Source organism: Geotrypetes seraphini, chromosome 16 (genome assembly GCF_902459505.1).
Source record: "Geotrypetes seraphini chromosome 16, aGeoSer1.1, whole genome shotgun sequence".
NCBI lineage: Eukaryota > Metazoa > Chordata > Amphibia > Gymnophiona > Dermophiidae > Geotrypetes > Geotrypetes seraphini.
The window spans coordinates 37980646-37993221 of record NC_047099.1 but is presented as its reverse complement, the minus strand read 5'-3'; the positions used below and the strand labels follow the sequence as shown (position 1 = coordinate 37993221).

General features: G+C 43.8%; 1 protein-coding gene across 1 annotated transcript; it reads right to left on the bottom strand.

The window, feature by feature from the left end:
• On the bottom strand, positions 1-10723 carry VPS72 (vacuolar protein sorting 72 homolog). The gene is made up of 6 exons (XM_033923090.1): positions 10327-10723; positions 5531-5683; positions 5163-5286; positions 3024-3203; positions 2385-2529; positions 1-1192 (listed from the first exon to the last, which is right to left on the bottom strand). The coding sequence occupies exons 1-6, from the start codon at positions 10441-10443 to the stop codon at positions 808-810; spliced, it is 1104 nt and encodes a 367-aa protein (XP_033778981.1). The 5' UTR covers positions 10444-10723; the 3' UTR covers positions 1-807.
• Positions 10724-12576: the final 1853 nt, after the last annotated feature.

The window sequence follows — 12576 nt, the reverse complement described above, 5'->3', positions numbered from 1 at the left end:
GCACAGGACCTTTGAACTGCTCCCGAAAGGTAGCTCAAAGACTTTAATAAACCTTAATGTACAGAAATGATTCACAGAAACCAAAACAGACATCCCTAAATCCTAACAAGACAGGAAAGCCAGCAGTTGTTTACAAAAGGATCACATGGTTTATCACATCTGTCCCCGTGGTACTAAAGGATGGGACTGTAAAACAGTAAGAAAGATATAGCAAAACAAAAGTGAGGCCAGCAGAGATGGAACGGTGGCTAACCGATTGGGAGCTCGGAAATCTGAGTTCAAATCCCGCTTCTACCACCAACTTTTATGATGGCCGTGGACAAGCTTATTTGTCTGAAATTACTCCTGAAAAGAATTGGCTGCGTGAGATCTGAGTCAACCAGACCGACACCTCTCGTTCCCTACATGGTGCACCATGAGATCGTGGAGAGTTGCATGGCTGCACAAGGTAGAGAGGAGAGGGAGCCATTTGTCTTTGCTTGGAAGATTACAACAATTCTCCGTTCACTTGACACTCTTAAGTCTCTAATAATCAGCAGAGCAATTTTCTAACTTTCTTCCAGTTTAGGACCTACCTAGGCGATGACAGAAATGACCAAATCTGCCACAAAAATAAACCAGAACAGACCTCGACCCCCCCCCCCCGACCCCCCACCCCCCACAAACTGTGCCTCAAAATCTTTAGCTCGGCCACACAGATAGGATCAGAGATTTGTTGAAAAGGAAAAGGTAGCAGCAGAAGATTATGGCACAGTCCTTTGTCAGGAACATGAAAAGTACAAGGAGCTGGCCCAGTTGCCATTAAGTTCAGGACATACTCTGTTTGATGATAATTTTCTGTCGTGGTCGGGGGATTGGGTCGCTCAGGGTGCTTCCCCCGCCCAGAGCCGCTGCAATAGCTGCATTGGGTAGGCCATGCGCGGTGATGTACTTCTTGTAAGCCTCACGGATGATTTTGAAGGCTCGGATGCTGGAGTAGGGGATATCCGTGATGGGGTCACGGTACTGTGCTGGCTTGTGCGTAACCGGACAGATCTCCCGCACGGGCACCCTGACGGGCTTCGGTTTGGGAAAGAATCGCTCAAAGGTCTCATCGTCACTGAACGTGAGGAAAGTCCGGGAGCATTTCCCAGTCGGAACCACAACTGCTGTTTGCGAGGCTTCTGCACCGTGTTGCATCTCAAGGTCCAACCTGCAAAAGGAAAAACCAGAGCGTAAGGACTGTTTATAGACTATTTAACACTACAGTACAAAATACAATGGTGTACCACTTAGCTCTTCCCCACGCCTATCACAAGCAGCAAGATCAATGAAAACCCACCATCGCTCCCACGTTACTGATAACCAAAATGCTCCTTATGCCTTCTGTGAGGGCCGATCCCCTTCGGAAGCCACCCAGAGCACCTTGTTTGTTGCAGGTTTCTGGGTCTCGTAGCATCTTGTCAGGCAGAACCAACATTTCGACCATCGTGAGGTGGCTTTCTTCAGGGTGTGTTGTGAGGTCCACAGTTTGTCTTTATATAGTAGGTCCTCAAACCCGATTGGTTGGGACTTGAGGTGAATGAGGCAGGAAAGTCCGTTGGTCACCAATTTGAATTTTGGTGGGAAAGTCCGTTGGTCTCTCTCTTTTTTTTTTCTCCATAGAATGGCGAGTTTAAAGATGTTCTCTCGTGAAGCTGGGTTATAGGTTGCGTCAGGGTTTCCGCCGCTGGTTTGCTTGTAGCAGGTTTCCGGGTCGCACTACGTCTTGTCAGGTACAACTGACTCATGGCAGGTTGGCCGACATGATCGAACCCACAATGACCCAGGTGGGCGCATGGAGCAAGCCAGAACAAGAAAAGCACATGGGTGGGGGGGGGGAGACAATTGTTGACGAGTCTCTTCTCCCTGGAGAGCTCTCGCTCATAACTTGCTAGCTCTCCCCTTCACTGCAGGCCAAACTTATGAAGGAAAAATATTCCTGGTTACAGTTACCATTTGTAGGGGGCTACCATGTATATTCTCCGTAACTGCTCCCCCTCCCCTTCCATGAAACTCTCTGCCTCATCATATCAGAGAGGAAATAAACATGGATAAATTCAAGGGGGCTTTGAAATGCTTTTCATTCAAAGACGCTTTTGAGCACTGACATTAGCCTACCTCTTGTCTTCAATGAAGAAATCCACCCCTCCCGCTCTTGTTATTCCCCTTTTCATTCTCTCTTCTTGATTTCATTGTAATTCAACCCTTTTTCCTTTCGTTTTTGTTTGTCCGTCTGTGTCATTTTTAACCTCGTATTACCATTTGATATTGTAAATCGCTTAGCATTCAAGATAAGCGATTCATCAAATATTTATGAAACCTGAAGCTAGATCATTCTCGGCCGGGTGCTCCCCATTACTCACCCCTCCACATCCACGTTCTCCTCCTTCAGATTGACTTCTGTGATCAGCGGCATGGTCACCGAGCAGTAGCGGATGGTGGGCCCCACACACTTCCGCTTTTTGTGAACCTGCTTCTTCTTGTCGGCCTCCAGTCTTTCATAGTTCTCTGGAAGAACAAACGAGATGAGTTAGGATAGGTGCAAATGATTCCTCGCACCCCAGCCCTGCCAAGAGCTTCTCCTGCTCTCCACACCGCTACTTAGGGAAGTGGTCTCTACTACCGTTTTCATGCAAAGGGCCACAGTGAACGCATGAAAGCTCGGGGGTGGGGAGGGATGGTCACCAAAACCGCCTTGACTTACTTGTTCAGACTGGGTATTACACATTATAACTTAACACAAATATTGATTCTAAAAACTCACTTTATTTTGGATCGTCAACCGTAGCAAATTCCACAAATGAGACACCCGAGTAACACATTTAAGAGATTGTTTGCAATTACTATATCAAGCGGGCAGTGGAGAAGATTGAAGTTAGCACATTTATAGGATTTGAAGAGCATTCAGCAGAGCCCCTGGAGGAAAGTGTCTCTAATACACTGGAAACTTTACAGGAAACAAAAGCTATTACACTGCACGTGAAAAGCCCGCACCAACTCACCTAGAGACCGAATGTTGATCTCCTCTGTTATCTTGGCTTCCTCCAGCAGCTCCTCTTGGGTGAGTGGCCGGTCGTCCAGGTGAGGTCCTTTCCTGCGTCGTGACTGTTCCTGCCGCTCCTGCACCCGGAGGAAGGTCTGGCGAGTGTGCTCCGTTGTTGACTGCCGCATATACTTCCGACCTAGGCATGACGAGAAGGCAAAGTTTGGCATCTTCCCGATTCTGGTGCTTCTTAACTCGGAGACTTGCAGTCCTCTCCCCACCCCCGCCCAATGGCCCAGGATACTCAAGATTTATGCATTATCATATTTTTCTATTCCATAAATTGAAAACAATGAATTACATTAAGCAACGCGTTTAGAGCTTAACTATTCTCTGAGTGAAAAAAAATGTAATCCTACTGGTTTCAAAAGTATTTCCCTGTAACTTCCCTGTCCCCTAGTCTTTGTCATTTTTGACAGAGTGAAAAATCGATCCACTTGTACCCGTTCTACTCCACTCAGGATTTTGTAGACTTCAATCATGTCTCCCCTCAGCCGTCTCTTTTCCAAACTGAAGAGCCCTAACCTTTTTAGTCTTTCGTCATACGAGAGGAGTTCCATCCCCTTTACCACCTTGGTCGCTTTTCTTTGAACCTTTTCTAGTGCTGCTGTATCTTTCTTGAGATAAGGAGACTAGAATTGAACGCAATACTCCAGGTGAGGTCGCCCCATGTAGCGATACTCAAGCATAGCAGGTATAATATCCCTTCCTACAATTTAAGTTGCACACCTAAGGCGATGCCTTCTTTGGTTCTCAGTGTTGTATAGTAACTAAGCACGAAATGTAACTAATTACTGTACTTAAATGAAATCAAACAGGGATTTTGCTATTGCAAATCTCATCAGGCAAACAGTGGATGGTTTCATCTTAAATTTTGCTATTCAGAACACTGGAATTGCAAACATAACAGTGATGAGAGGGTCACTGAAGCAAAGATGAAGCTGACACTGGCAGCAATTCTTGGTAAACAGACATATGTCTCTACTAGAGAATGACGAGGGGGAACAATTTGTCCCCTTCCCGCAAGCTTATCCCTGTCCCCACAAGCCTCAAACAGTTATGATTTTATATTGAACTTATTTTATTAAAGAAAAAAAAAAAATATTCTGTGCAATTTATAATTTTATAGATCACAAATAATACAGAGCAAAGATCAACAAAACCCCTCTCTCCCCTCCCCCTCACAAATATCCCCTCCACTACTGAGAAAATTGAAGTCAAATTGGTACTGCAGAATGCTACATAGAAAAATCAAGCTAATAGAATACTTCAGTCACACATGGCAGCAATAGTGTTAGGGGAGTGCAACTAGGACAACTACCCTCTGGTCAGAGAGAGCCCTAAGCCAGCTGGAAGCTAAAGAAGCATGGCCTGGGATTTGCAGTCCCCAGTTATGCCTAACACCAGCTCTAGCAGGATCCAGATTTCAAATCTGATATATTCTAATCACAAAATAGAAAATAAAATTATTTTTCTACCTGTTGTTGTCTCATCATTTTATTCTTCAAATCATGTTGGTCTCAGGTTTCTTCTGTCTTCTGTTAACTCACTTGCCAGGGTCTCCTGGCCATTTGACATTTCTTCTTTCTCCGTGCTCACCATCCATCTCTATCTCTGTGTATGTTCTGCTCCCCATCTCTCTCCTCTTTGTCTCTTAAACGTCCTTTTCTAGTATCTCCCTGCCTTCATCATCTCACCATTCTATGATCCTCTCCCCCTGTGTTCCGTATCACTGCTCTACATCCCTATGGCCTCCCCTAAGTGCAACATCTTCCTTCTGCGTTCTTATTCTCCCCCGTGTCTAGCCATCTTCTTTCTATGTCCATAAACCCTCCCATGTCTGGCATTATCTCTGGCATACCACCCCCATGCAGCATTTCCCTTTTTGTCCCTGTTCCTATGCTCCCATCCATGCCCACCATCTCTCCTCTTTTCCGGTTTTGCCGGAAGTTACTTTGGAAGGAGGGACTTGGCTGAAGGAAGGCCCTGGAGCAGGCCTGCGATGCTGCCTCTTCAGTCGCTGGAACGCTTCCTAAACATTTGGAATTTGTGATCTACTCTTTACACATCACATCCACGACATTCAATAAACACTTACTGTCTCCCACATCCTCCTGTGGCTCCCGAGGCATCACCTTCTCCTGACGGACCTTTGGAGCCCTAGTGACAGGTGTGTCGGTCTTCTTGGGCCGGGGTTTGGGTTTCAGGATCTTCAGTGGTTCCTAAAAAGAAACAAAGACAAATCAGATCTGTTTATCACACTGTATACAATCTACCAGTTTCCTATTCTTCTTAAAGAAGGGGAAACAGGGGACAATTCAGGAATTTACCCTGATTTGAAAGGATTTTGTGAAGTGGGACTTCTTCTACGTGTTCTTTTAGGAAATTTACGAACCTGCAAAACCTCAAATTAAATTAAAATTAAATGCATTTTAAACTGAGAAAATGATCATTAAAGAGCCATACCTTATAAGCCTTGGTGACCACTCTGTGCTTCCTCTTGGAACCTTCCTCCTCCTGGTCACTGGTTGGTTCATCGCCCTCGTCAATGTCGAAATCTGAATCCACCTCGTCCTCGCTCTCGGAGCGGTCACCTTTGTACTCATCATCTCCCGATTCCTGCTCAGGGGAGAACAGGACAAGAGCGATATCGGAGTCGTGAGCACATCGGTGACACAGTCAACCCAAAACGCTGCGCCAGATGTCGGCAAAGCTTCGAGCGCACTGCCGATACTGTTTAAATTAGTGAAAGAAAACATACCTCTGCAACAAAAACCTTCACACATTCGCCCCAGTGAGCAAGTTGGATTCAGACTCTTAGAGAAAATCAGTGTTATGATATCTAAAATCCATACATAACCAAATAAAGGAGCCAGGCCCTAACTGGCTAGTTTTTATTGAGGAAGATACATAAAGTGTGGCCATTTCTTCCTAGCCGAAACAGATGTAAGATATGACTGAATGGTATGGTGGGGGTGGGGGAGAGAGGCAGGATGAGTGAAATTAAGATGTGTTGGATGTTTTTAGGATGTTTATCATTTCTGTTATGTTTCTTGCGGATTAGTTTTCTTAATGGTTTACTGTCTTGTCTATATTAGACTAGTTTTCCATTTGTTTCCATTCGGGTTTATAGGTCAAATGAATGGCTACTCATATCATTTTAGGGCCTACATAAGGCATTGGTTAAATAGTTTTGATCAGGAAAGGCACATTAAATGTTATACAGGGTTGTCCCTAATCTTACTTCCCCACAGCAACTTTTCTTAACCGTTATGAGGGGGCCACTGAAAAGTTATCAGCTCAACAAAGTTGGGGCAATCTCCATCGATGACTATACACTTAGGAGCTGATTCTATAAACCGGAGTCCTGATTGTAGACGTCCTACCATCATCTGGCAGCCAATCGAGATACATGTTTTTAGAGAAAAAAAATCCCCCGAAGCAGGACACCTATACTGTAGACGTTTGTCGAGGGTCTAGGGCAGACATGGGCAACTCCGGTCTTCGAGGGCTGGAATCCAATCGGATTTTCAGGATTTCCCCAATGAATATGCATTAAAAGCAGTGCATGCAAATAGATCTCAGGCATATTCATTGGGGAAATCCTGAAAACCCGACTGGATTCCGGCCCTCGAGGACCGGAGTTGCCATTGTCTGGTCTAGGGAGAGGGGTAGGGGCACTTAAGCTTGCCCAAGGCTGGGTGTGGGCATGGGTGTGGCCTTGGGCGAGTTTAAGCAGCCCTAGCAGTCGCAACAGAGGCCTGAAATGAATGGCCAGCAAAATGTTAGCCTACATTTCAAAAGTTAAAAGTAGACGCAGCCGGCTGAGCTGATCGCAGAAAGGGAATTCCCGGATTGCCCAAAGCCGCGCTTCTGAGAGTCCTGCTGGCTCAGCTGATTGGGGGAACTATCCCTGCCACAATCGGCTGAGCCAGCTGTGGCAGAGAACCCCCTGACACGTAACCCTGAAATCGGCAGGAAGGATGCCCACTCCCTCCTCAACCTTGAAAACCCCCCCCCCCCAATTATAGCCCAGCAGGAGGGATGCCCAATCCCTCCTGACGCCGACACCCCCCAAATGAAGACTGGCAGGAGGATCGTTTTTTTAATCTCCTGCAGGTGAGCAGATTTTTAAAGGCGTGTGGTTAAGATCTGCAAGGTCTTTGTTTTTCCTAGTCCTGTGAGGGAGTTTTTAGCCAGTAAACAAATAACTGTATTGGAAAACCCTCCCTACGCACCTGATCTGACCAAAGATTTTTTTTTCTTTACCCAAAGATAAAGGAAATATTGAAAAGAAGATATTTTGATGACATTCAGGACATCAAGGGCAATTCGACGATAGCTCTAATGGGCATTCCACAAAAAACTGTTCCGAAATTGCATTGAAGGGTGGAGTAGGCACTGGTGTTGGTGTATAGCTTCCCAAGGGGATTACTTTGAAGTTGACCATAGTAATATTCAGCAATGAGGTATGTAGCCCTTTTTCAAGGATGAGTTCATGAGCTTAATCGTCAGGCTTATGGAAGCCCTTTCTCCCCTCCGATACAGAGTCATATGCATTATTGTATGATTACTTATCAGTGAATATGTATTTTATTGTATGGTTCAGCTTGTGGAAGCCCTTTCTCTCCTCTGATACGGAGTCATATGCATTATTGTATTATTACATATCAGTATATATGCATGTTCTGGTACATTTCACCTTGTGGAAACCCCCGTGTACGGTCTATATAACTCGCTCTCCTCTCTGGTACAGATTGATATCATTCATGTATTATTACATATCGGTGAATACGTATTTATTGTATGGTTCAGCTTGTGGAAGCCCTTTCTCCCCTCCCATACGGAGTCATATGCATTATTGTATTATTACATATCAGTGAATATGTATTTTATTGTATGGTTCAGCTTGTGGAAGCCCTTTCTCCCCTCCCATACGGAGTCATATGCATTATTGTATTATTACATATCAGTGAATACATATTATATGCACGTTCTTGTACGTTTCACCTTGTGGAAACCCCCGTGTACGCTCTATATAACTCGCTCTCCTCTCTGGTACTGACTGATATCATTCATGTATTATTACATATCAGTGAATATGTATTTTATTGTATGGTTCAGCTTGTGGAAGCCCTTTCTCCCCTCCCATACGGAGTCATATGCATTATTGTATTATTACATATCAGTGAATATGTATTTTATTGTATGGTTCAGCTTGTGGAAGCCCTTTCTCCCCTCCCATACGGAGTCATATGCATTATTGTATTATTACATATCAGTGAATACATATTATATGCACGTTCTTGTACGTTTCACCTTGTGGAAACCCCCGTGTACGCTCTATATAACTCGCTCTCCTCTCTGGTACCGACTGATATCATTCATGTATTATTACAGAATATGTATTTTATTGTACGGTTCAGCTTGTGGAAGCCCTTTCTCCCCTCCGATACGGAGTCATATGCATTATTGTATTACATATCAGTGAATATGTATTTTATTGTACGGTTCAACTTTTGGAAGCCCTTTCTCCCCCCTCCCATGCCGAGTAATATGCATTATTGCATTATTACATATCAGTATATTTGCACGTTCTTGTACGTTTCACCTTGTGGAAACCCCCTGTACGGTCTATATAACTCGCTCTCCTCTCTGGTACCGACTGATATCATTCATGTATTATTACACATCAGTGAATATGTATTTTATTGTATGGTTCAGCTTGTGGAAGCCCTTTCTCCCCTCCCATACGGAGTCATATGCATTATTGTATTATTACATATCAGTGAATATGTATTTTATTGTATGGTTCAGCTTGTGGAAGCCCTTTCTCCCCTCCCATACGGAGTCATATGCATTATTGTATTATTACATATCAGTGAATATGTATTTTATTGTATGGTTCAGCTTGTGGAAGCCCTTTCTCCCCTCCCATACAGTCATATGCATTATTGTATTATTACATATCAGTGAATATGTATTTTATTGTATGGTTCAGCTTGTGGAAGCCCTTTCTCCCCTCCCATACAGTCATATGCATTATTGTATTATTACATATCAGTGAATATGTATTTTATTGTACGGTTCAGCTTGTGGAAGCCCTTTCTCCCCTCCCATACGGAGTCATATGCATTATTGTATTATTACATATCAGTGAATATGTATTTTATTGTACGGTTCAGCTTGTGGAAGCCCTTTCTCCCCGCCGATACGGAGTCATATGCATTATTGTATTACATATCAGTGAATATGTATTTTATTGTACGGTTCAGCTTGTGGAAGCCCTTTCTCCCCCCTCCCATGCCGAGTAATATGCATTATTGCATTATTACATATCAGTATATTTGCACGTTCTTGTACGTTTCACCTTGTGGAAACCCCCTGTACGGTCTATATAACTCGCTCTCCTCTCTGGTACCGACTGATATCATTCATGTATTATTACACATCAGTGAATATGTATTTTATTGTATGGTTCAGCTTGTGGAAGCCCTTTCTCCCCTCCCATACGGAGTCATATGCATTATTGTATTATTACATATCAGTGAATATGTATTTTATTGTATGGTTCAGCTTGTGGAAGCCCTTTCTCCCCTCCCATACAGTCATATGCATTATTGTATTATTACATATCAGTGAATATGTATTTTATTGTATGGTTCAGCTTGTGGAAGCCCTTTCTCCCCTCCCATACAGTCATATGCATTATTGTATTATTACATATCAGTGAATATGTATTTTATTGTACGGTTCAGCTTTTGGAAGCCCTTTCTCCCCTCCCATGCCGAGTAATATGCATTATTACATATCAGTATATTTGCACGTTCTTGTACGTTTCACCTTGTGGAAACCCCCGTGTACGCTCTATATAACTCGCTCTCCTCTCTGGTACCGACTGATATCATTCATGTATTATTACATATCAGTGAATATGTATTTTATTGTATGGTTCAGCTTGTGGAAGCCCTTTCTCCCCTCCCATAGTCATATGCATTATTGTATTATTACATATCAGTGAATATGTATTTTATTGTACGGTTCAGCTTGTGGAAGCCCTTTCTCCCCTCCCATACGGAGTCATATGCATTATTGTATTATTACATATCAGTGAATACATATTATATGCACGTTCTTGTACGTTTCACCTTGTGGAAACCCCCGTGTACGGTCTATATAACTCGCTCTCCTCTCTGGTACCAACTGATATCATTCATGTATTATTACACATCAGTGAATATGTCAGTTATTGCACGGTTCACCTCATGGAAGCCCCCGTACGTGGTCTGGTAGAACTCGTCGTCCTCCTCTGCGTCCAGCAGTTTGGACAAGCGGTTCCCGGCCGTCTTGCGGGGCGCTCGGCTCTCCGCCAGGGTCATGGCGACGCCGGTCCGGCAACAAAGCTCAGCGGCCCCGATAAACGGCGAAGAAACCCCTCGGCACTCGGCTGCTTCTGTCTGGCGTCTCCGGCTGGCTTCAGGACGCGGCAGCCCAAAGTGAAAGAAAGCCGAGCGCAAGGAACGTCAAGAGCGGCCAACGCGCGAGCACGTCAAGGCTTCGTAAAGGAACGCCGAGCGGCAGATGGCTAGGCCAGAGCTAAAGATCGCCGAGAAAAGCAACAGCAGAATATGGAAATAAAAGCCAGGAAAAACTGGGAACATAGTTCAGGGGTGTCAAAGTCCCTCCTCGATGGCCGCAATCCAGTCAGATTTTCAGGATTTCCACCATGAATATGCATGAGATCTATTTGCATGCACTGCTTTGGTGGTATACTACTAGAGCTCATGCATTCATTGGGGAAATCCTGAAAAACCGACTGGATTGCAGCCCTCAAGGATAGGCTTTGACACCCCTGAGCTAGGCAGTGCAGCAGACCAATGCCCCAACCAGGGGTAGGTAATTCCGGTCCTCGAGAGACGGAGCCAGGTCAGGTTTTCAGGATATCCACAATAAATATGCATGAGATAGATTTGCATCTCAAGGAGGCAGTGCATGCAAATCCATCTCATACATATTCATTGTGGATATCCTGAAAACCTCACCTGGCTCCAGCTCTTGAGGCCTGGAATTGCCTACCCCTGAGCTAGGCAGTGCGGCAGAGACCAATGCCCCGGCCCAACCCCATTGTTTTCATAGAGGGGGGGGGTTGCTTTGTTTTGCTGGCTGTTTGATACTGCTGTCATGGATGCTAGATGACAATTTCATGGATTTGACTCAATTATCTCAAGCACTTCTTTTTTTTTTAATTCTTTATTCATTTTTACCTCTTACAAGTGCATCAAGGAATGACATTTGAACTTGCATATATCACTTGAATTTCTATCATAATCAACTTAAAAAAATTACTGTTCCACCACACACCCCTCCATAGATGCTACTTTTCTTTCTGCTCTATGCTCCATAACCTTCCTCTTCCTATTCCCCGTGAATGGTTAGAGTCCTTTGCAAGCTTCTCTTTTCTATCCCAAACCAACTTCCTTGAGTATGAACATCCTTTACACTTGCACTGGTGTCCTATTACTTTTCTACACAATTTTCACCCCCCTGCTAAGTACACTCAGGGGTGGCTCAATCTATGGACTAGGCAAGGCCTTAGTCTAGAGTACCAATAATAAAGGGTGCCAAAATCTCAGTCGAGTCTACCTCCAGATTTCTAAAAGAATAGATGCCAGACTGGGATTTTGCCATCCTTTACCATCTGTGCCCTGAGCCAGGGACTCAACTGGTCCAGGAGGTGGGAGACATACAGGATCACAGCTTTTGGGGGGAGGAGGGAGATATCAGATTGTAGGGAAAGGGACTAGGACTTGTATACCATCTTTTTGTAGTTTTACAAATACTTCAAGCATTTTCCCTGTAGATCCCGGTGGGCTCACAATCTATCTAATGTACCCATGATTTTTTAATTTCCTCAGGAGTCTCTCGAGGAATTTGTCAAAAGCTTTCTGAAAATCTAGATACGTCAACTGGCTCAGCTTTATCCAAAGGTTTATTCAAAGAAGCAAATTGGTGAGTGCCACACATCCCTAATCACTGTGTTAACAGTAAAAGACCACAAGAAAAATCAGACTCTTACCAAATAAGAATAAGAGGTCACATATAGAAATTAAAAATATACAGATGAAAATTTTAATTGAAAATCCTAGGAGACCAGATGTTAGGTGATATAGAAACACAGAAAAAAATAAGAAATTAATTTCCATTTGTACTGAACAAAATGCAAACACATTAGAACTGTACATTTCCCAAAGCCATCTTATTCCAATTAAAAAATTCAAAATGAAATATATTTTTCTAGGTTGTGGTCTGGGTATTTTGTTTTTCCAATCATATTTGCCCCAGATTCTCCTTTCTCCAAATTCTGTCCATTTGCCATTTCTCTTCTCTCCCTTGTCTATTCTTCCTTTACAACTTAGACTTTTGCTTTCCTCTACATCTTTCTGCCTTTCCACTCCTTTCTTGACCTGGTAGGAGAGGCAACAGGAAGGCATTTCCTCTCTTTCTCTTCGCCC

Coding starts and splice junctions, on each gene's coding strand:
- VPS72 (XM_033923090.1), bottom strand. CDS start 10,443: ATGACCCTGGCGGAGAGCCGAGCGCCCCGCAAGACGGCCGGGAACCGC. Junction 5,684..10,326: donor CGTACGGGGGCTTCCATGAG/GTGAACCGTGCA, acceptor TCCCCTGAGCAG/GAATCGGGAGATGATGAGTA. Junction 5,287..5,530: donor TGGTCACCAAGGCTTATAAG/GTATGGCTCTTT, acceptor GTTTCTTTTTAG/GAACCACTGAAGATCCTGAA.